Source organism: Artibeus jamaicensis, unplaced genomic scaffold (genome assembly GCF_021234435.1).
Source record: "Artibeus jamaicensis isolate MK-2021 breed Jamaican fruit bat unplaced genomic scaffold, CSHL_Jam_final scaffold_916, whole genome shotgun sequence".
Classification (NCBI taxonomy): Eukaryota; Metazoa; Chordata; class Mammalia; order Chiroptera; family Phyllostomidae; genus Artibeus; species Artibeus jamaicensis.
The window spans coordinates 5769650-5793087 of record NW_026522059.1 but is presented as its reverse complement, the minus strand read 5'-3'; the positions used below and the strand labels follow the sequence as shown (position 1 = coordinate 5793087).

Below are 23438 nucleotides of genomic sequence, written 5' to 3'. Positions count from 1 at the left end.
AAATAAATTTATTGACTATTTTGCTGTCGTTAAACATGAAAAATTTTAGTGAACAATCACGTTGCCTGATGGGTTTGTCCTCACATCCCCTGGGGTGTCGGGCCCGTGGCTGCTGGTCGTGTGAGGCGTGGCCCAGGGAGAGCCCCCTGGGAGTATGGGGAGCACCGCTGCCCCCCACTGCACCCCGGCACCGGCTCCACTGGGTCTCTAACCCACCTCCTTGCTGTGTGAACGACAGGAAGCCTCCCTCCAAACCCTCACCCTCACCCTAACGCTAACCCTCACCCTCACCTAACCCCAACCCTCACCCTCACCCCCACCCCCACCCTCACCCTCACCCAACCCCTACCCTCACCCTCACCCTCACACCCTAACGCCCGGAAGCCTCCCAGGGGCTGGTCTGGGGCTGTGTGCCACCTGCGCAGGTGCCCGTGGCCCCGGGGACTTCCTCAGGCAGTGATGCTTCATCGCGGTGGCGGTGGCATGTGGCCACGCCCCCGGTAACGAGGGAGAGCTGCCGTCCCTGTCCTTGGCACGCGTGTTTGGTGGGTTATTGGTGACTGATAGGTGATTTCGTACAACCAACTCCTTTTTCTTTTAATAGAAGAAAACTAGCTTTCCCCGATCAGGGAGCAAAGGCATTTTCTTCCTTCTCTGTCTCTGCTGTGTCACCTTTGTAATCGGTTCACACACCAGTATCTACAACTTCCCTGAAAAACACACAAAGCAGAGGAAAAAGCAAGAACGTTGATTGGAGTATTTATTGAGCCTCCGCAGCGCACTGGGGAAAGCCCAGAACCATGTGCGTGTGTGAGCAGACAGACACCCCCACGCCTCTGCAGCGGTCCCGCTGCCGCTCCTCTCGTGGAGCATCTGCCCAGAGGAGGGCCGGGGAGGAGACGTCGGCCCAGAGATGTCACCATAACAAGAGAAGCAGGACAACAGGGCGCTCCTCATCTGGGGCTCTATCTGGGGCCGTGGGGTGGCCTGGCTCACACGGGACCGAGTGACTTCCCCAGAAATCTTCTGGCTCTTCTCAGGGGTGCCACGGGGGGCTCGGCCTCCTCGCTGCTCTCCTCGGATCTGGAGCCCAGGGAGGAAGCAGAAGGCTCGCCCTGCACCCCGTCCTCACAGGGGGGCGGCTCGCCCTGGCACTCCAGCCTGCCGGCCGATGCCAGGCTGCGGTTAAAGGAGGCAGCAGCCATGCACTGGGCCGCCGTCTGGTCACAGGTGCAAAGCAGGTTCGCACACAGGCTCTGCCCCACACCTTCGAGAGAGAGCGGAGAGCAGGCATGAGACACAGCACCACGGTAAGGGAAGGCCTCCGTGGTGGCCCGAACACCCCTTCAGCCCTGGCTGGCCTCCCACCCCGGACACTGAACCTCTTGGTACCCAGCACACCCTGACTCCACCGCTGGAAACATCCCAGCTTTGTTCTCCCGATTAACTCACACTCGGTGAGGAGCCCCCGGAGCATCCCGGGTCCAGAAAGCTTCCTTGAGCCCCCGGGCTCAGCGGGGCATCTTTCCTGCAGGCTAACCCCGAATGAATCCCCACTATATTTCTTTTTTTTCCCTGCCGTGTTTCTTGAATGTTTTCATCGCTTGCAGCGGGTGTGGCGGTGACAGCGTGCGCGGCTCGTGTGGAGTGTTTCAAGGTGCTTAGACATAGACAAGTTCTCTGCAAATACCCTCGTCGCCTGTACTGTTCAAAGATGTATCTGGTCTGTGGCATTTTTTTCATCTGATCCTGCCAGGAAGTGTCCGTCCACCAGCTCAGCCAGGTGCTTTCTGCTCACTCCGCCCCCGTAAGGCCTCGCACACTGGCCCTCGCGTCAGCCCCCAGAGCTGTGTGTGTTTGAGCAGCAGGAAGGGACGTGTCGTGGAGACACGCACATAAGCCTGCCTCCTGGAGCCACCGAGCCCCTCTGCTGGGTGCCCAGTGTCAGGACGGCACCAAGCAGGCTTCGGGACCCCCGTAGGTCTCATCACCTGTCACTGCACCAGGAACAGGACCCTGAACTCAAAGTTCACAGGGGGTCAGACCGCTTCCCTGAAGCTCTGTGGGAGTTCGTGCTACAAATGTGTGTTCTGGGTTCTCTGAGACCAGAGGAACAGGGGACCCTTCAGCTGGGCGGGTAAGACCTGGCGTGAATGCATCACATGACAATATAATCTGATCCTGCCCCTCGTGGGCTCTCAGCCCACCCTGGCATGGCCCCTTGTCCCCTATAGGACAGAATGTCAGGCTTGCATCCGTGACCTGGTACCTGTCCATCTCCCCAGCCTCACCTTACACTTCAACAGCCTCCCCGACACCCACTTTCTCTGCCAGCAATGCAGAACCACACGTTGGCCCCACACTGCCAGGTGTCCCCAGGATGCCACGAGTTTTCTCTTTTCCCTCTTGGGACACCCATCCACCACCAGCATGACCAGCACGGCCATCCTGGTGAGAGCTCACCTCGCTGCGTCTCCGACTTCTCCTAATGTCCCATCCCCCTGCATACTTGGCAGGCTCCAGCCTGCTTGACCCAAATCCCCAGACACCTGTCCTACCTGTTAGCACTTCAGTCATGGGGCTAGAAAGTCACTGGCTTATCTCTCTTCCCTCCCGGCTCTGAGGGATCAGTGGCGGGGATTGTGCATGCTCACTGTTTTGCTAGCTCCCAATGAAGGTTTGCTGGGTAAGCAGATAATTGAGGGGATGGGTGGATGGATGGTTAGTGACATGGAAGCATGGGGCTCCTGGGAAGAGAGAGGCACACAGATCCTAGAAGGCGGGACGGGCGGCGTGGAGGTGCGTGCAGTGCTCGGAGGGGGGAGGGGGGAGGGGGAGGGGCACTGACTGCCCGGCAGGCGCTCCCCAGACGAAAATACCGACGAGAAGGACCCTCACTGAGCATTTGCCTTTTAAACTGCAAAGCGTCAGGTAGACACACCCACCGATGAGGGGGAAATGGAGAGGGTTAGACAGGGCCCGTGCTGCAAGCAAGGCTGGGTCTGCGCTGAGTGACAAGGTGCACGAGCCGTGCCTCATCCCCATGCTGTCCCCACCTGAGGCCCCGAGTGGTGACAGAGGAGCCTCCAGCTTCCGGGATAGAAGGGGATTCACTGCAGGCTCACCTGTCCCTCCGGCTAGAGCCACTGTCCCCCTTTATGGGGTCCGCAGAAAATCTCACTTGGGAAAGAAAGGGTTCTGCTGCGTAGGAAGAGAGAGCCACCGGCACGGTTCAAGGTCTGAGGCAGCACCCCAGCTGGTGTTACGGCCCCAGCCCAGCTGCCACTGACTTCCACCTGAGGGACTCGGGACCTCGGCCCCCACCTCTGCCATCTGGGGAGCCTCCTAGTGCTGTGTCCCGACGGCCGTGAAGGTGAACTCCGCTAACACACAGCAGGGGCTTAGAACCACACGGTGAGCACTCCCTGCACCCGGGCCTTGATTATCTGTTCCCGGCCTGCGCCTCACCAGCTCTGTGACTTCAGGGAGCCGACTTAGTCTCTCAAGTGTGAGTCTCCACCTCGGGGCCATCGGGGGCCTAGTATGTGGCTCAAGGTGAAGAAGAGTATTAGGTCACAGGACGAAATCCGTGATGAAGAAGTGCCAGGGGAAAGCGTGTATGGGCACGCACTGCGGTCATGGCCTTGACCTGGGTGAAGAAGTGACTCACCGCGCAGGCCCATGGCACTTACACTTGGGGACGCCGTCCGTGCAGCCCACCGGGGACCGAGGAAGCCTCTCCAGCAGGCAGCCCAGCCTCCTCACCTGCTGCAGGCAGCAGTGGCGGGACCAGCAGCACCTAAGACCAAGGAGAACCCCTTAGTGCTCAGAGCTCCAGAGCTCCTGACGCCCGCCTCTGCCACACGCCCTGCCACAGTGAGAGACGCCGGTGCCCCCTTTCTGGGGTGCGTGGGGCCGACGTAGCCACAGGCCAGGGGCCGCCATGCACGGTTGCTCAGGGTGTGCACTGCACCAAATGCCACATCCAGGGTACACATCTTAACTCTAAAAGTTCTTTTTTTTTTTCAGTTTTACAATCCTGTTGACTGCAGAGATGTGTGATGAGCATAATTATTATAACAGTTTGCCAACAGATGGAAATAAGGGCCTTGAGGATGGGCACCGGTTTTAGTTTGCACAGAGGTACAACACCCTCACCGCAGCCCCACTCCCCGTGGGTTTGTACAGCAGTTAGTCCCACGCCCACAGGGCACCCACTGGGTCCCCAGCCTTGAAAGAGTGGAGTGGCTGCCTCGGTTATAAACCGAGAACTGCGTCTAGGAAAGTGTCCAGCAGAGAGCAAGACCTCGATAAGCCCATGGGAAGGACTCGGTGCCTTGCTCTGAGACCCGTGTGCTGGCGTGGCCGGGGCAGCGTCCGCCGGCCGTCGGTCTGTGAGCCTCGTCAGCCACTCAGCGCATTCCTCAAACGCATCTGCAGGCTGAGTTCCCCGTCACCTCCTCTGCTTCTCCCAACACACCGATTGTCCTGGGTGGGCTTTTTAGAAAATTGCCCTTCTCTTTCACTGTGTGAGCTCCTGCCGGGCACAGGTAGTGTGGTCTCCGTTCAGGCTGCATCGTTTCTGTCTCCACCGCCGAGCCCAGTGGCCGACACAGCAAGAAATGTGGGTTGAATGCACAATGAAATGAATGTTTCCTACCAATGGGGGGGTTCCTTCCTCAATGGGGGGGGTTGAATGAAAATCCTCCCAAAAGTGGCAAATGGAAACTTCAGATACAAAACTCACCAGTTACACTTAGAAGTCACTGAGACGCTAATTTCACTGCGGCCTCTGGTGGAACAAAGCAACTGGAGACCCTGGTTGCATATGTCAGTTGTTGCAGAATAGGCCGAGTTGGGGTCCTCCGCAGTGTCTTTGCAGAGTGACCCCCCTGGGGTGGCTGGAAAATCTGTGGTACAGCTCCAGACCCCCACCTCAAAAGCCCTGACTCTGCCTGGCTGCCCCTGTGTAAGTGGACGGCCTCAGAGAAGTGACACTCAGCCAGTCACAGGGAAGATGGGCCTTTGGTGGCGATGAGCCCCCCCCGAATGAGACAGTTGGGCACCATTTCTTTGTGAGGCTGGAGGTGACAGCCGAGGGCTGTGACCACACACTGCAGCATCTGTGTCACTGGTCTGCCACCCTTGCCCGGCCCTACCTGTCCAGGGCGTCCACTGGTTCGCCTTGTCCTCCTCGCCCACAGTAACAGCCGTAAGATTCAAAGTCCTCCGGGCACCGGGACGTCAGACAGAAGAGCATCTCTCCCAGCTGCGGCTCCCCACTCCATAGATGCGGGAAGGTGACCCTGTCACAAGCTGATGAGACACAAGGACTCAGGAGAGCCAGGAGCCCGGGACAGCATTCACAGAATGGGGGGCAGGGCTTGCCATGGCCGCTGACCCTCCTAGGAGCCCTGCGTCCTCTGCCTCATGCCTCCACTCCTCGGGAGACTGTTTTGTGACTGGTCCCCTGTCTAGGATGAGTCGTTCGGAGAGAAGTCTTCCTCACTGGGCTGACCCCTCATGACATCCCCTTGGGCACAGGGACTCGTCGGGAACAAAGATGCTCTTCAGGTGATATTTTGTTACTGAGTAGAGGGTCTGGCAGGACCCGGCCTCCTGGGGACTCCTGGTGGTCCCCGTTAGGCTGCCTGAGTTCAACAGGTTAGCAGACCCTGGTGGAGCTCGTCTTCAGAACCTTGCTTTTCTGCCTCCCTCCCTCTCTGTCTCCCTCTCTCCCTGCCCCATCCCCACCCTACTCCCCTCCTGCCCCACTGTGCAAACCTGGTCTTCACAGGTTTGCTGGGAAGAACTACAAAGGCAGAGCGCCCTGGACTCGGCCTCGCTCTCCAATGCAGCTGCCCCCATAGCCCTGCATCACGCATGCGGAAGACTGCCAGGCAGCACCAAAGTCCTCCTCCGTGTCCAGCTGCCTGTGGCCCAGCGCAGGTGCAGGACCTTAGGTAAGGCTCCTGAGGAAGGAGCGCAAAGCGGGGGGTCACTAAGACCCAGCGCTCAGTTCTTTCCAAGAAACCATGGCGTGGACGATGCCAGGCCCTTTCCCTCTGGGCCAGTGAGAGGGTGCGAGCGCTCAGTCAGGAGCTTCCTTCCCAGGCCCAGCCTCCTGGCAGCTGTGCCAACACAAGTCCGTCATCTTCTCTGAGTCTCACTGGCAAGGAGCTGGCACCTGCTAATCACGCCAGCTTGACAAGGTCACAGTGTGATACAGAGGCTTTTTAACCAGCTGCCCACATCCTAAGGCCCGGAAAGGACAGACAGTCACTCCTCTGCCTGGTTCTGCTCACCTCTTCCAGTTGTCAGCTCAGGACCACGTTTGACAGGTGACACGGCCAGCCCCGGAGACTCGGTGCTGGCAGGGACGACGGTTCCCCCTCCAGCTGTGGCGGCAATTTCTGCAGACCCTGAAAATGCACACTTTACAGTCCACGTTCAAAGAGTGACCTGAGTAGAGCAGATGGGCACAAGGTCCGGGCCCGAGGCAGACAGGGGTTTTGGAACCTCGAAGCACCAGTGTCCTCGACTGGGTTTGCAGATGTCAGAGCAGGCTCTCTGGGATCCAGGGATGCTACAGGTGTCCTGGATTTTCTCTGATAACCTTAAATCTGACGGGAGGCTGTGCTGGACCCTCAGGACGACATCTCGTGGGTGAGAACCGTCACCGTCAGGCCCACGTGTGTGTCGTGCTCACTCTCACGCACCCTCACAGTAAAGCCCCATCGCAGTGTTAATAAGAGACAAGAACGGTGGGGAATTGAGCCAACCCTGGTCCACAGTCATGTAGACAAGCAAGACTGTACGAACCCTGCAAACCCCACAACGGTGGCTCAGCGCAGGGTCCCCACCGTGGCCAGCAAGGCTGCCGTGACCTGGCTCTGCCTACCTCAGACAGGCTCGCTGGCCCCCTCGGGATCCCCCAGGCTCTCCTGTCACTCAGCCCCACCTGCCTTCCCAGCCGGAGGCAGCCGGGTGTCCAGCCCGCTCTGCCCCAGACAAAGGGGACCGCAGGAGCTGGGTCCCACCCATCCGCTGACCCGCTCAGTTCTGAGCACCGGTTGAGGCCTGGTCAGAGTTGCTCTAGAGATGCCCCGGGGAGACTGGAAGAAAGTATTTTCAAATATTAAAAGCGGCTGTCTTTACAATGAGAACTTGTAGGTGATGTAAACAGAAAATGAAATAGAGCTTTCTGTGGTTTTTTAAAGGCCTCCCCGTAGCAGGTGAGCTTCCATTTCTTTCTATGAATGGATCAATCTTTTCATTTCATTTGTCTTTCTCAGGTGCGCTAAAAGTGAACTGGCTTCCTGATTTCTCCCATTTTGAATCTGCTGCCTTTTCTCCAAGGCTTCCTCGGAGCACACCGGACTTAGTAAACATGTAGGAGGCAACAGCACAGTCAAAAGCGGGAGGAGCCAAGTGTGCTCACCTGGAGGGGTGGTGGTCCTCGCGGCTTCGGTGCCTCGCTGGTCTTGGAGCGGTTCTGCTCGCAAGAAAGAAGGACAGGGTCAACCCCAGCCTGTCCCACCTCCTTCTCCAGGGCAGCTCCCACCCACTGGGCCTGAGAAGCATCGTGGCCTGTGCTCTGCCTCTGGGGGCCTCACAGGGGAGCTGGTGTTGGCAGAGTCACCACTGAGCCGAAAAGAGACACCCCTCCCCTCACCCTGACACACACAGAGGCTTGCTGGGAAACTCAGCTGCAGGTGAGTCTGTTGAAATTACATATATAATAGACGGGTGGATGGATGGATGGATGGATGGATGGATGATAGATAGATAGATAGATTTTTTTTTAACAGAGAAGAAGGAGACAGAACTGTGTGACTCCCTTAGCTTGCTGCATGGCTCCAGGAAGGCAGCTGAGCCTCTATTTCCCCTCGAAATGAGTTTATTTACTTTTTACCAGTAGTTAAGCTCATACTATGCTACAGACTAAACGTCTGTGTCCCCCCAGGTCCACATGTCAGAATCTTAGCGCCTAATGAGTAGGTATGAGGAGGCGGGGCCTTTGGGGTGACTAGGTCATGAGGATAGACTCTCAGGAATGGAGTTAGTGCCCTATAATGGGACCCCCGAGAGCTCCATGGTCCCTTCCCCCACATGGGGACACAGCAGGAAGACCACCATCTACGGGTCAGGAGGGCCCTCACCAGACACTGGACTTCCGGCCTCCATGACTGTGAAAAGTACATTTCTGCTGTTTACAAGCCATGCAATCTGTGCTTCTTTGTCGCAGCAGCCTGGAGAGACTAAAGCTTACTACACGCCAGTAAGTAAGCTTTGGCTGTGGCTCCCAGAGCTTTGCTCGTACTAACTTAGTAGCAACCCCATGGGTGAGCACAGTTCTTGCCCCCTTTCAGTGACCAGAAAGATGACACACAGGAAAAGGGAGGTCCCCTGCTCTAGGTCACGGGGCCAGGAAGTGGCAGAATGCAAACCCAGGTCACCTGCTAAAGTTGACCCTCTGAACCACTATCTGGGCTACTGTTTTACTGCTGGCTGGCCCACAGAGAGCTAGAGATTGTCACTCCAAAGATGCTTTGGAGGGGAAGGAGCTGTTTTAAATTCTGTGTGCCAGAGATCAAGATTAGGGGGGTATTAATGAGCATCCGGCATAGGCATTTACTAAGGGGACAAAGAATCTGAATCGTTCCGAGCTGGGGCAGATGGTTCTCTTCAAAGACAAAATGTACGGATTCAGAAGTAACAGAATATGGCCCTGGACCACCCCAGGCAAATGACCCTGCCTCTCGGAGCTTCTCCTTTAGCTGTAAAGTGGGCGTGATCAAGGACCTTCCAGGACCAGGGAAGAATAAGTCACAGAATGTTGTACGTAAGGGCTTAGAAACACACTAGCACATTGAGGTCCTCAACAATGTCACCGCCCTGTAACCATTCTTAGTAATTAGTAAGCAGTTATTATCTGTGATTTATACTCATTAATACAGTATCCGTGGTTATTCGTTGCCACAAGCAAAGTGAATGGTTAGGTTAACCCTTCTGGTGCCTTCCTGGCTTAGATATTTCTAGGTAAGGGGTTGTTCTCCGTGAGTTACTGTCACATAATGCAAAGAAAGCAAGTCTTGCAGCCCCAAGTCTGGGGTGAGAGGCCAGCCCAACAAACCACTTGGTGAATGATTTTTAACTTTTAACATCCCAGAGCCTCAGTTTCCTACATTATCTGCAAAATGTAATAGTAATGTTTTTTCAGGGTCCTAATGAACAGTGGTCACCAAACTGAACACAAATATTTATTTAGATGTCCTTTGTTCTCTGCTGTCTCCTGAAGTCCCCTTGGCTTACTTGTCCTGAAGAGAGTGGTCAGTTGGTCGCCTCTGGTCTCAGCAGACACTGTGAAGAGAACCCACCCCATCACCCATCCGTTATCGATGACCAGCCCAGCCCAGCACCTTGGCCAGGCCAGGGTCGCCTGCAAACAAAATGGGCTGGGAGCGGAGGCACCAAGGAGAGGAGGCCACGGCAGTCTGGTCGGGCAGTGAGCGTGTCGGGGCCTTGGTGCTCAATCCGGTTCTGACTCAGTGGCCAAGGGGGCGGATCAGGGTCAGTCCCGTGTTCAGGCGAAGAAACCAGCCGGTGGGAGAAAGAGCTAGCGTTTACTCCGATTGGGTCAGATCCCTGTGGGAGGGAGTTCATTCCAGAAGGAAGCAAGGACCCACCGGGGCCTGAGTCCCAGCCCTTCCACCCAGTGCCACGTCTCAGACAACTTTATCCATCTCAGTTTACCAACTCAACATGCAGGTCTGTACATTAAGTGAGATTATGTGTTCTAAGCTAGTCATCTGGTGTCCTGCGTGTGGTTTGATGGGATGTGCCACTTTACTGTCCACAAGAGCTTCTGGAAGAAGGTGCTCGTCCAGAACCTGCCCATGCTCTCCCTCACTGAGTCTTCTGCCGCCCGAAAGGACAAGTATCATCCCCCTTTTCAGGGGTGGTAAACGATGGTCGGGCCCTTGGCGAGTTTTTGTAAATAAAGTTTTATTGGCACACAGCCACAGCCATCTGGTTATGGCTTGTCTGCAGCTGCTTTCCTGCTACGATGGCAGAGCTGGGCAGCTGTGACCGAGACCCTCTGTCCAAAACGTTTGCTATCCAGCTCTTTACAGAAAGCTCGCCAATCCCTGCTTTATGCTTGGAGAGGTTCAACCACTCTGCCAGAGTCACAGCTAAAAAGTGGGAAAGCTCAGAATCTCCCCCAAATCTGCCTGCCACCAACCCATAATGGCTTCGTCCCGTGGTGGTGACAACACTCACAAGCCCTGCAGCTCTTCCTCACAACCCGTCCCGCCTGCCCCTGGGGGGCAGTGTCGACCCTGCATTCAGGCCACCGCCTCTCTGGAGGGCGTGTGTGTGTGCACGGACTAGGTCTGGGCTGTGAGTGCGTGTGTGCTGGGGGGCAAAGGTGTGTGTACCCACTGCCCCTCCCCAGTTAGACTCCAGACTCCGTGAGGAAACCTGTTTCTTTCCCACGTTCCCAGGTTCCTGCCACAGGGGACGGGGGTTCAGGCTGAGGACAATGGACAATGGACCAGCTGGGGATTATTTGGAGGTTGTCTGATGGGGTGAAGTCTGCAGCATTTCTTTAATTCAGAATGGAAGTCACTGTGGCTGCTGCGTGGGCAGGGCATCTGGTGGAGCCTTGGTGGAACATAGCTGCCACATCATCTCTTTTCTAGATCTGGACCCAAAGGCACAGGCTGTCCTGGAGCTGCTGAGGATGAGATACCCTTGGACTTGGACGTGGACATGGCCGGGGGTGAGTCACACCACAGGCCTCTGCTCCTCTCCTTACTGCAGCAGCAGTGGCGGCCACAGGGGGGAGAAACAAACATACTTCTGGGGAGACATCGGGCACCGTGATCCCCTGAGGTACAGGGTGGCCAGATTTAACACCTAGAAATACAGGGTGCCCAGCTGACCAGGGATTTCAGATGAGTAACAAATACTTTCTTAGTCTAAGTACGTCCCAGAATTTGCATGGGACATGCTTATACTTAAAAGTTGTTTGCTGTCCACCCACAGTTCAGCTTCAGATGGTCGAGGGTGGGCATTCTGCACTTTACCTGACAACCCTACCACGCTGGAGCCAGACTGTGGGCGAAAGCTGAACAAGTAGAGGTTTGGGGTCAGGTGGGAGGAGTGGTTCTGGAATGTACTGAAGCTGACCCACTGCAGGCCCAGGCAGGGGGCGTTTGAGGGAAGGTAATTCCAGCAAGTAGTCTGATGCTATAATCAAAAGGGGTGTTTGGGCCACACACCTGTCCCTCCGAGCTCACCTTCTCCTGAGAGGGCCACCAGGCTGCTGTCTGTAGGCTCCACAGGTTCCACTGAAAATAGAGAGCCCCCAACAGCAATGAGTGGTGGACGCAGGGTCAGCAGCAAAGGTCTTGACCAAGAACAGACTGGGTAGGGACCAAGACGGAAAGGGTGCCGTTCCTCTATCTTACGGTTCCCTGCCTCTCGTACACCTCCCAGAATGCAGGGGTGCCCAGAAGCCCCCAGCTCAGGAGGGACTCCAGGTGGCTCTGGGTTCTGGTGGAGGAGGTGACGCTATGGAACACAGGCTGTGGCAGCGACAGGGCTGCAGGACAAACCCTGAAGGACTGTGGCTGTGGAGCATGGCATCCTGACTGCAGAAGGGCGCTGTCCCACGGGGAGGCAGGATGGCAGAGAGAAAGGAGGCTGGGCTCAGAGAATATGTGGAGATGCAGCACACACCCACATGTATGCACACACATACACGTGCATGTGCATGCACCATGCACATGCCATATCACATGTGCACACACCCAGAAATCCACCACACATCAGCTCCTTCTTCACCAAACACTGCACAACTATTTCTGGGAAAGAGACCCCAGCTCAGGAAACGAGGGATTCTCTGCGAAGGTGCACCTTGAACTTCCCACCCCAGGTGCCCATGGTGTTGGACTGAGAGATCGTGGGAACTTTGGTGAACTAGGAATAACAGGCATATGATGCATGCGGATCCACCAGCTCCCATCAGGTCCAAGTGAGAACAGCCTCCCCGGGAGGACTTACCTCCAGGCAGAGGGGTCGTCAGCTCCTTCCTGCTGGTCGTCTCTGCAAAGGAAACCCACAGAGAGCGGTGGTTGTGTGGACTGTGAGAGGGAGCTGGCCTTGGCACCCGGAGATGCACAGCACCCACACCATGGTCCCACAGCAGCTCCTGCCCCCACCGTCAACCCCACCAAGGATGCAGGGCCGGGTTCTTCCTACCTGGAAGCTGAGCCAGGCAGAAGGAGGTGTCCAGCAGATTCAGGGAGGAGTTGATCGTGGACTGGGCCAAGCACTCAATGGCAGCCTTGTCGCAGGTACACAGCAGGCGCTCACAGGGGTCTCTGGACTCTGTGCATGGAGCAAGGGCAGAGCCAGCTGAAGCGCTCACTTGGAATTCCAAGAGGAATGCAAACTCCGAAGCTGAACCCCGCTCTGCCCGGCCCGTACCCCACACCTCCCATGGTCTCCTCATCTCATGTGTCTGCTCCACCCCTTCAGGGGTTGGGTGGGTCCAGTCTGGACCCCTGCGCCCTCCTGTTCTCACACACTCACACACGACCCATGGACCATGTTATGGGCTCTGCTGTCAACCTATTTAGAGTCTGCCGTGTCTCCCCACCTCCACTCCACTGTCCTGGCCACTCCGTCATCTGCTGTGTGGGCCACGACAGTGGCCTCCTAACAACTCCCGCCCCCTCCCTGACTGCTTAGTCTGGTCTCACCAAGGAGCCGAGTGGTTAATTCTTTGGAAACTCGGGTCACACCATCATGTCATGTTTTCTGTGTTCAGAACCTCCCAACTCAAGGTCAAAGCCACTGATCCTGCTCCTTCTCAGGCCTCACCTCCTCCTCCCTCCCCACCCCACTCCTGACTCACTGGCCCCCCCATTTCTCAAACACGCCTGGCACCTTGAGCCTCGGGGCCCACGTGTGCTGTCCATCCACCTGCCCTGCCGTTCTCCCTGATACGCCTCGTCTCTGCCTTTGCTCAACTGTCGTCTCCCCTGGGAGGCTGCGCTTGACCTTCTTGTTTAAACAGGTGCCCCACCCCAGCCTCCCTGTGCCTTTCCCTGATCGACTGTCCTCTGCAGCTCTTGTCACTCTAACAGACTGGATCATTTGTTCTGGGCATTGTCAGTATCAGCTGATGATGAAATTACAGAATGTCAGGATGTCCCCAGTGCCTAGACACTTGTCTTGGACTTGGTGTAGGAGCTCAGCACATTTCTTATGGATGGATGGAAGGAAGGAAGGAAGGAAGGAAGGAAGGAAGGAAGGAAGGAAGGAAGGAAGGAAGGAAGGAAGGAATAGTGCCTTCAGTGTTCACTGTGTGCCTCACCTAGTGACTTACACCCATGCCTCTCCTCACATGTTTCTGGAAGCTCCTTACTCCAGCTTGTCCTTGTCGCCTGGCCGGTGGACTCCATCTCACCTGGATTCAAACCCTTGCTCTGCTACTTAGCAGCTGTGTGACTCTGAACAAGCTATTTCTCTGCGCTCTCCTCCTTGTCTGAAAGCTGGGAATAATGACTCCCGTCTAACAGGTTCTCTAGAAGATCAGAGTTGGGGTGTATCAGCGTATGGCACATAGTGGGCACTTCCAGAGGGTGGCTCCGAGACGGTACTGCCAATGCACCATGCTCCTCCTCCCTCTCTGCCTTTGTCTAGTCTGCTGCTTCTGCCCAGAGACATGAAACAAAATTCCTGGAGTCACACAGCGAGCAAGGAACACAGCTGATCCCTACAAACCACCACCAGAGCCGCCTTCGCACATCACAGCTTCTCTCTCCACTTCCACCATTTTGTTCTGAACATGCTCTGGTCACCATGCGAACTCCTTCACGAGCATTATTCATCTTTCACAACAAGTCTCTGAGACAGATTTTCCCCTTCCCGTTTGAGGTTCAGAGGAGGTAATAATTTTCCCCATGTCACGTGATAGGTGAGTAACAAACTATTTGCCCTTCCCAAGTTCCCAGGGTTACTACAAATATGAAAATTGTAAATCAAATAATCTGCTGATTAACTATTGTGTCAACTCAAAGCATGTATTGCACATCTACTGTGCAAGGTATAGGTGCCATAGAAACTGTGGGGCCCTCCATATAGATGCCAATGATGTCAGTGGTGATGATGATGAACCTGAACTCTGGGAGCCCTCCGCCTGGTTCTCTCTGGGGCCTCCGAACAGTCTTCTCTCGCCCAGCACCCCGAGGACACCTGGGGGTGCTCACCACATGTGATCTTCTTGCTGACGCAGTTGACATCTGTGCTGATCTTGGTGGGGTCCTGGAGACAGTCCATCTCCGCAGCCTCCTCGTAGCACCTGCGGTGCTGGAAGCAGCAGCTGCGGCGGGAAGGGGAGGGGTCAGGAGGGAGGCAGGCGGCCTGCGGTCACCCCGCGTCTCCTGATGATTTCTGGTGGCGGTCTGTTTCAAACAGTGCACTCTCACACATACACACACTCACACAATATTTGAATTATATTGCCTACGCAGCAGGTGCCGTTATTATTGTGAGCTTTACATATGTGAGGGCTGAGACACGTGGGGCTCTGCCAAGGCCAAGGTTGATCACAGAGCATAGCTGGCATTCAATGTGGTCAGCTGGCAGCAGCACAGAGGAGGCCAGTGGAGACCAATGGAAAGGAGAAAAAATATACAGGCAGCTGATGACCTTGGGCAAGTTACTAAATTTCTCACATGACCTAAGAATTTTGAGGGGGGTGTTCAAGAAATCATTCATGTAAATCCTGCCATGTGGTAGGTGCTCAAAAAATGGTAGCAGTTAGTTTTGCAGTCTGGTGTGCAAGTTCAAGGTGGCAATAATACCCTGTCCTCCAGGAGTTTGGAAATCCCCATCCCCATCAACTGAACAGTGTAATGTAATTGAAGTTGAGCATGACCCACAATCCTTCCAGTTGCTCGCCATCAGCACTTTGATCATTCTTTTAGGGTTGGAGACAGTAATGAATTACTGCTTCATTGCTTTGACTTCCAGGTTTTCAAGGTGTTTTAATAATTAAAGGAAGTGGTGAGGGAGAACCCGAAAGGAAAATGTTGTCAGGAATGGCCCTGGCACCATGTGCCCACAGAACCAGCCTCTCCCTTTCTGCAGGTCAGCGAGCTGGCTCCAGGGGTCAGTTTGCTCAAGGTCCCAGAAATGGGACACTGCTCCTTCCATCCAGAGGTGACCTATATCTTCTCTTGGAGATTTGGCGATGGGACAGATCTGTGTTGTAATTCCAAAGCCATTAGTCCTTGTCAGTCAATTCTAATCAGTCCTTGTCAGTCCTTTCTAATCAATTCATTTATTTCTTTTTCATCTCTGAAAAGCAATTAGAAGTTGACCACCTGGTTAGTTAATTTACTGAGCTCCCAGTGCCAGCTGCTGGGGTCCGTGCTGGGGCTACATAGCGATACTGCTGTGCAGACCCTCCTCCGAGGACGTTGAATGGGAGACACGTGTGTCCACAGAGGCTCCCACATGGTAGGAGCAAGAAAGGGGAGCCCAGATGTTCGGGAACGTGGAGGTTGCCCCGATGCATTCACTGAGGGGTCCTAGGTGAGCAACACCAGGGAGACCGCAGGCTGCCCCGTGGATTCCAAAGAGGAATCCGTCCCACTTCTGTGAGTCTGTGCGGATGAGAACACACACGCCCTCACGCTGGATCTGGGTACCAGTGGGGTGTGGACGTGGTTCCGGGAGCAGGTCCAGACCTGCATCCCATCTCTTGCTTCCATACTACTGCTGCTGCTGCTGTTGCTATGGTTACAACCACTGTTACTACCACTGCAGCTTTACTGCAGTACATAGTAAATAGTAATAGTAACTGTTCCTATTAATGCTACAACAGTAACTGTGCCTCCTGTTACTACCAGCACTTTGCTATTGTGCCACCATCGCCACCACTCCCCCGCCGCTGCAGCTCTGCAATGACTGTTACTGCTGCTGCGGTGGTGGCTGCTGTTAATGCTGCCGTCATTTGTTACTATCACTACTCCCGCTCCAGCCCTTCTGCAACTTACTATTGCTTACTCACTCGTACTCTCGAATACTTAATAAGCCAGGCAGAATCCCAGCCTCTTTAACTTGTACTTGGCCATTTAATCTTAAATTATATCTCTGTAAGTTTGGCATTATTATTACCTCTATTTTATAGGTAAGAAACTGGAGCACAAAGAAGTTCAATAACATGCCTCAGGTCACAGAGCCCATAGGAGCAGAGGACTGCAATTACTGGGTCGCAGGTGACATGTCAAAAAACCCTAACAGATTCCACCGATTTTTCCTAAAGGACCCTCCAGCTGCCAGTGTCTGGCTGGCGCATCCTTGCTAACACTTGATGCCTCTAAGATTACAAATTCAACTGCCAGTCTGATGGTACCTGGTTCTAATTCGCTCCCCTTGTTTGTGAGGAGGGAGGGCATCCTTATGGGGCACTTATTTATATTTTCTCTGTATTCCTCACTAGACACGTACCTCTCTGAGGCAGGGATGGCATTCTGTTTATATTAAGCATGGTGTTCACATATTATTGGTATTTGATACATGTTTATGGAAAACTGAACAGAAACTTATCCTGAATTAAAGGTAGTTCCCAGGATTTACTATGCTTGGGAGCCACCTGGACAGATTATTTAAAGTCCAGACTCCCAGGTCCTCCCTAAAGGTCATCTGAGTCACTAGATCTGGGCGCGGTCTCTGGAACCTGCATTTTAGCATGCCTCTGGGTGGTGGACTCGAACTCTGGGAAACTAAAATAAAGTTTAGCATACTGGACATGACATAGGATCTTGACAACTTCCTAGAATGGGAGCAGATCACAGACTCACTGCAATTTAAAGGTGAGGAGAGTGGTCACCCCGCAGGGAGTTTTCTGTGTCCCTGCTCTGCTGAGAACCAGCCCACCTGCCACAGCCTGCCCCGGGCTCCTGCTCACCTGTCCGACGCGTCCACGGGGAGCCCTTCCATCTCAAACCTGCAGGCACAGCCGTAGTCTTCCAGGTCCCGGGGGCAGAGGCCAGCCACGCACCTCATGCCGCTGACGAACTGCAGCAGCGCGGGGAAGTTGGTGAAGACAGCCTGCAGCCAGGTGAAGTGGGAGCCCAGGCAGTCTGAAGGAGGGAGAGCAGGCCGGGCGCTGGCAGCCAGAGCCCCGGAGGGAGCCCTGACCCGTGACTTCCTACAGCTTGAGTGGCTGGTGCCTCGTCAACCTACTAGGCACCTGCTATGTCCTCAGGACTGTGTTGGACGATTAAAGTGGAGTAGGTTTATAAGCTGGGGTCCCTGCTGGTTGCCCACCTAACAGCCACTATCCCTTCTTCTCTGCCAACAAAAGTGACAGTACTCAAGGAAGGTGAGCCTGTTCCCCAAGGCCCTGGGGAGGTCACATGGTTGCTCTCAGCTGGCCATGGTCATCCCATGCTTCCGTGATGGTCTAGGGCTGAGCACCTGAGTACGGAACCCAGATGTGGCCAAAACAACTTAACGGAAAGTCTGCGAGAGGCTTTGGAAAATCCTTTTTCTTTAATAAAGAACAAAGGCATATAGGGAGATCTTTTTGATCTAAACCGTTCTCCTCCCTTGAATGTGGGTGAGGATATGCTGGCTGGAGCTGCAGCAGCCACCTTGCAGCCATGAGGTTCCACACCTAACACTGGAAAACCAGTATGTCCAGGGGAGCAATGGGCCAAGACAGAATGAGCCTGCTGGGTCTCAGACCAGCGTTGAGCTACTTACTATGCCAGTCCTGGAGCCTGCAGATGGCTTATGCGAGATGCTTAAAGAGCTTTATTATTTAAGTCACGGCCAGTTTTCCGAATGGGTCCCAGATGATAGATGACACACACTAGAGAACTGTACGTCAGTGCAGGAAGAGAAGGGCCACAGACAGTAGTGATTTGGGGGCACCTACTGTGTTCCTGACACCGTACTTGAAACAGCACAGTAGAGCGAGTGATGCTTTAGAAAGCATTCACGTTTTCTCTTGTCCTGTAAGCCTCATCTTAATCCCATGAGGCAGGCGCTATTCTGTCACCTTTGTTTCACAGGTAAGATGCTGAAGGTCAGAGCCATGCCCGAGGCATCCGTCAGCAACAATAACTTGCCCTAAACAAAATGGGCATGAAAACGGCGTCCAGGTCTCTGGCTTTAACCCTCATGGCCTCCCCTCTGCATGCCCGCCTTTCTGACCCCTGCGGGCCAGTGAGGGCTAAGTGTGGGGCCGAAGGGCACGAGGTCACAAGGGGGAGCTCGGGGGCATCCAGAGTTGCCTGTGAGGCCCCATGGACCCCCAGGACCCAGCCCTGAGGGCTCCAGTTCCTTCCTGCCTCACGGAAACTTCCTTCCCGGGCTTTATTTCGGCGTGTCCTGCTCAAAAACATGAAGCAATGACTCTGCGCTAATGCGAAGAGCCCTGCTAGGATGTGTGTGTGTGTGTAAACACATGTTTTCATTCAAAAACTTGCAGGCACCTACCCCCAGTCATGCATGCAGTTAGATGCAGTCTACGCCCAGTATTGTCTAATTCAAGAGCAGTTCGGAGTCTTTTGGCTCATGTCCATCATAACATTGTCTTATATTTTGAGTAATTTAAGGAATCAATGACAGAAACCACTATGGTAATTAATAGTTGCTTGATAGATATGTTATTGGTAAATGGGATGCTTGATGCCCATTGGAATTCTTAGGCCTTATGCACAGTTATTAGTTGAGGAGAGAAGGTAAAATTACTTTGGTGCGGGGAGACTAAGCTCTGGATTCAGGGGAGAACTTCCTTCTTTCAGCTGAGCGGCCTTAGGTGAGTCCCCTAACGTCCCTCGGTTTCCTCCCCCGCAGGATGGGTTACCGGGAGACTCAGTGAGGCACCCTGCACAAAAGGTGCTGCCTGTCTGCTCAAAGCCTGGGTCACGTTGTTTGGAGCTGGCTGGGGCGGCCATGGACATGCAGGGGGCAGAGACCAAGGTCATTCCCTGAGATTTGCCCCACTGTGAGCCAGCTCTGGGGGATATAGTCTCATTCAGACCGAACTTACCGAAAATTTCGGTCGCGCTTTCCACATTTTTAAACATGCCATTGAAGAGCGTGGCATCTAAGTGGAAGGAAGAGACAAATTACAGATCCTGGTCTCTCCCCTTCCCTGTCCACCCCTCCCCCAGTGAAAAGTAAGTAAAGACCCTTTCTCTTTCTCTAAGGATACATTTGACCTGGGGTTATCGGTCCAGTAACACGGTTACCATAGAGACTGATAAAATGTAACAACACCTGTGTTACTAGGCAACGTTGCTGAATGGTTAAAAATATAAACAGGAACAAAACCCCTGGGTGGTAAGAGATACCCGGACCTGTGGGAACTGTAGGTGAGCCGTAAATACCAGGTGGGGTGACTCCTGGGCAGGCCCTGGGCACCCCAGAACCTGCAGCTGTGAAGTTGTTACTAGAGACACTGATGTCTATGGAGAAGGAAGCTTCTAGGCCAGGAAGGGTCCCGGGGCTGCCCCACCTGGGGCTCCTGGACTCTGTGTTGTCACTGCCAGGCCACCGTCACTGAAGAGGGATGGCCGCCCTGACCGTCTGGCACACAGTTTCCTGGCCTAGATTTTTTTAAGTGCCAAGTGTGGCCTGCGAGTTTAAAGTTCTACTCGGGACGTCCTGTGGGCATTGGCCTCCCCTCGGGGGTCATGCCACTCGGAGAGAGACCACCTGTCACTTGGGTCTGGGCGGGACCGGTCACTGACAGCAGGAACTGTGTGCAAATAATTTGGCCGACTCGGCTCGCCTCCCTGAGAGGTCAGACAGGAGCCTTGAACTCGGGGCTGACAGGCAGCAAGTTCAATGCCCCAAGTTCTTCAGTGATGTCCCTGTAAGAACCCACCCAGGAAGTCCTTGTAACCCTCCCCACCGAGAGACTCCCCCTCCCCCGGGGACCTTACGGGTCCTCTGATAACTGCACGACAACGTCCCTCTGCCTGCGGAAGCTCAGCGCTCGGGTGGAAGCTAACACCCCAGTTACCTCTGACCCCACGATCTGACCCTTCACTTCCTTTCGGTTTCCCTTCCAGCTGCCATTTCTCTTTCGATGGGAATTTTTAGTGTTTTGTCTCAAAGGAGAGACTAGTGGAGGGTCAGACTGTTGAGAGAGAGGCTTTTGAATCCCTTTACCTACAGACCTTGCCACAGTAAGTGGTTTTCGGGTATATTCAAAAGAGGACATGTTCTCTGCCAACATCCTAGGCCATGTTCTATCCAGCTAGGTCTCCTGAGAAAAGTTCAGAGAGCACTTACTGATGTTTTTGGAGAGTCCTGGAGGCAGCTCCTGCGGCCGGTGGGGGGTGTCCAGCGGGTGGCTCCCTGAGCAGGAGGAGGTGGGATCAGCATGAGCACGGCCACCACCTGCCAGCTGGGCACGGCCGGGGCGACAGCTGGGGTGGTGGCCGGATGCTCGTCAGTTCAGTCCTACGTACATCTTTCCAGCACCTGCGCTGTGCTAGGTCTCGGAGGCAGCTCTTGAAGACAGCAATGCAGACTTTCCAAGCAGGAGGGGGCTTCAGTGCATTTGGGATCTCACCCCAGAGTCTGGGAAATTGCTAAGGTGCATTTGCCTCCCCACCCCAGAAACTATTTCATAGCACACCTGCCCACAGCTAAGAATACTGGGGCAGCAACTGGAAACTATTCCCCACTCCTAGATAATGACTTTGCAGGTATTCTTGGTGCAGCGGGTCACTGAGTTCCTGCTCTGGAGGTGGGAGATGGTCCCGTGGCTGAGATGTGCTCACAGGGGACGCTGGGCACCCGCACACTCCTCTGTACATTCAGGATATCGACGCCCACACACTTTCATTAGCAACCGACAAAGTCACCCTGGCTTTGAAATTGCTTGTCCCAGAGGACTGCATTAGCTCACGCACCCAGTCCAGAGGGTAGCAGGGGGTGGGGGTCAGAAGAAATGTAAGGATAGACTTCACCAGAACAAAGCTGCTTCTGATTCCGTGAGAGAGGAAGGTGACCGGCATTCGTACTGTTCTTGCCTCAGTTGGCGTGCACCCCGCCTCTCCCCCTCTGCCTCACACCGTGAGCATTGTCACAGAATTTTACAGGCAACGAAACTGAGACTCACTGACGAAGCTCGGCAGCTTCTGACCAGGCACCCAGGCTTTCCTTTCCCTGGTCCCCACCCAGCTCGGCCAAACCACCTCCTACCTTGACCTTTATCTCCTGTGATGCTGAAAAGCTTACGTTTTCTAGACACCAAGCTACCTCTTGTCACCCTGCCTTTGCTGTGCCCTAGGCCTGGGGTGCCCGCTCTTTCGTCTGCTCCACTTTGCATTGCCGGCTCTTTCCAACATTTTAGGGCTCCACGCCAAGTTCAAGGAGCTGCACCTGGCCCCCGACCTGGGCGCACTGGGGACATTTTCCCGTGCTCCCCTAATGCCAGGGTTCCTTCTCTCCTTGTGCTTATGACCTTGTGTGGCAGTCTGTGTACTTGTTTCCCCACTAAACTGGGGACTCACTGAGGGTAAGCATGTCGACAATGGACACACAATCGCTGTCTGTTCAACGAATGAATGAGTGTACCATGGCTGAACCAGCCAGCACAGGGCCAATGAGTGATGCCCATAGGATCACAGACTCTCAGTCCAGTAAACAGCAAATTTAGGAGACGTTATCTCTAGACAGCAGAAGGATAAGGTCTATTAGTGGTTACCAGTGGGATGTCCTAGTATTGAGTATTGTACCCTGAAGATCCATCAGGGTACATGCATTCAGCCTGCTTTTGCCTGCCCCCCCTCCGCCACCAGCCAGGGGTTCTGGTTCCCTCAGAGGACAATGGGAAGTGAGAACCTACATCTCCCTATGCCACGGGGCTGGTGCAATAGACTCCATCGCAAAGCTCCCTGAGGGGGTCCGAGGGTACCTCCCTCGCCCAACACAGATCTGCCTCCATCCCGCCGGCCAACTCCTGCCTTCACAGTGAGGAGATGAGGGAGACCAGCGCCTGCCCCGCTGTGTGGAGGGGCAGACACACTGGCTGCACCTGGCCCTGGCCCAGGGGGGTGGCAAACACCCGCAGAGAGGCCCTCTTCCCAGTGGGGCACTGAGACCCTCCCCATGACACTCACACCTGACGCCTTGTCTCGAACTCCCACTCACACCGCACGGGGCAGCCCTGAGAAGGCACAGAAAGCTGTAGAGCACTTCACGACTTCGTCACCAAAAATGAGGCAGGTCAAGATCATGCCTGGAACTTGATCCAGCTGGGCGGAAGTCCTGGTCAAGTTTGAGTGGCTGACATACAAGCCCCAGCCACACTAACAATCAGGTCCCGATTCATGATAAAAATGATTTTGTAAGGGAAAAAATTATACACGGAAGAAATAATGAATGAAGGAGCCCAGCAATTTCTGGAAGTGTCTGATCTGCTCTGGCCTGGAAAGAAGGTCTAGGGTGGTGTTTGGAAGCATTTGGACCTGGCAGAGACTCTGAGTCTTACGTGAAAAGGTTATACTGTCATTTCAACTTCCAAGCTCCTGGGTAACAAGCAAGCCTCTTGTACTGTTCGCTAACTTGGGTCATAGTCAAGATTAGTGGTCAGTCATATCATGGACCTGTTTGCATCCCTCTTATTACTGTCTTTGGGAGGGAAGCTTACAGGGGGAGAGTCCAGTGCGTTGGTCCAGAGTTCACCTGGATATGAGAAGGGAGGAGAAGAACACCTGGGCAGCTCATGACTCCAGGGCCCAACCCTCTGCGGGAAGGAGAGCAGTGAGCTGGGGTGATGGAGAGCTACACAAACGTACAAACAAGGAAGAAAAGCGGACGGCGCCAGAAGACTCCGAGTTGAAACCAAGACTCCAAGAGACCTTGAAATGACTACTCCAGGCTGCCAAGAAGTGTGCTTCGGTGACCAGGTTTTGGTGGCATGGGACCCAAGTTTGGAATATGGGGGTTGTGTGTTCACCCTTCATACTGGCCATACCTACAAAGGGGACAAGAGCTGTTGCCTGTCCAGAAGGCCACTCCAGGGTCATCAGCAAAACAAGGGACAGCGGCCCATGAGCAAAGGGGAGAGGGTGCTACCAGGTGGAGACAAGATTGCTCACTTTGCCTTGGTTCTTCCTGGCACCCACCTCATCCGTCATGCATTACACAGCGTGCTCGAAGATATCCGTTGAGTTAAACTTACAGCTTATCATTAGTGTTTGACTTCCATCGCTCATCAGGCGAGGGGATAAAGCAGTCACGAGCAAATCAGATAAAGTCTGGCAATATGTCCCAGTGCTCAGCTTAAGTAATTATATACTAAGCCAGAAGCGCAGTGTGAAATACCAGTACTCACCCACTCCTGGGGCCACCAGCATCCCTATGAGGAGAAGCACAGCCAT

The 23438-nt window shown here is 54.5% G+C and overlaps 1 protein-coding gene across 1 annotated transcript; it reads right to left on the bottom strand.

Annotated features, from left to right (window-relative positions):
- Nucleotides 1-992: 992 nt before the first annotated feature.
- On the bottom strand, nt 993-23438 carry OC90 (otoconin 90). The gene is made up of 15 exons (XM_053661096.1): nt 23393-23438; nt 20338-20403; nt 19088-19144; nt 16994-17168; nt 14286-14398; nt 12271-12399; nt 12073-12114; nt 11307-11357; nt 9316-9363; nt 8391-8414; nt 7442-7498; nt 6306-6422; nt 5160-5316; nt 3693-3799; nt 993-1267 (listed from the first exon to the last, which is right to left on the bottom strand). The coding sequence occupies exons 1-15, from the start codon at nt 23436-23438 to the stop codon at nt 993-995; spliced, it is 1464 nt and encodes a 487-aa protein (XP_053517071.1).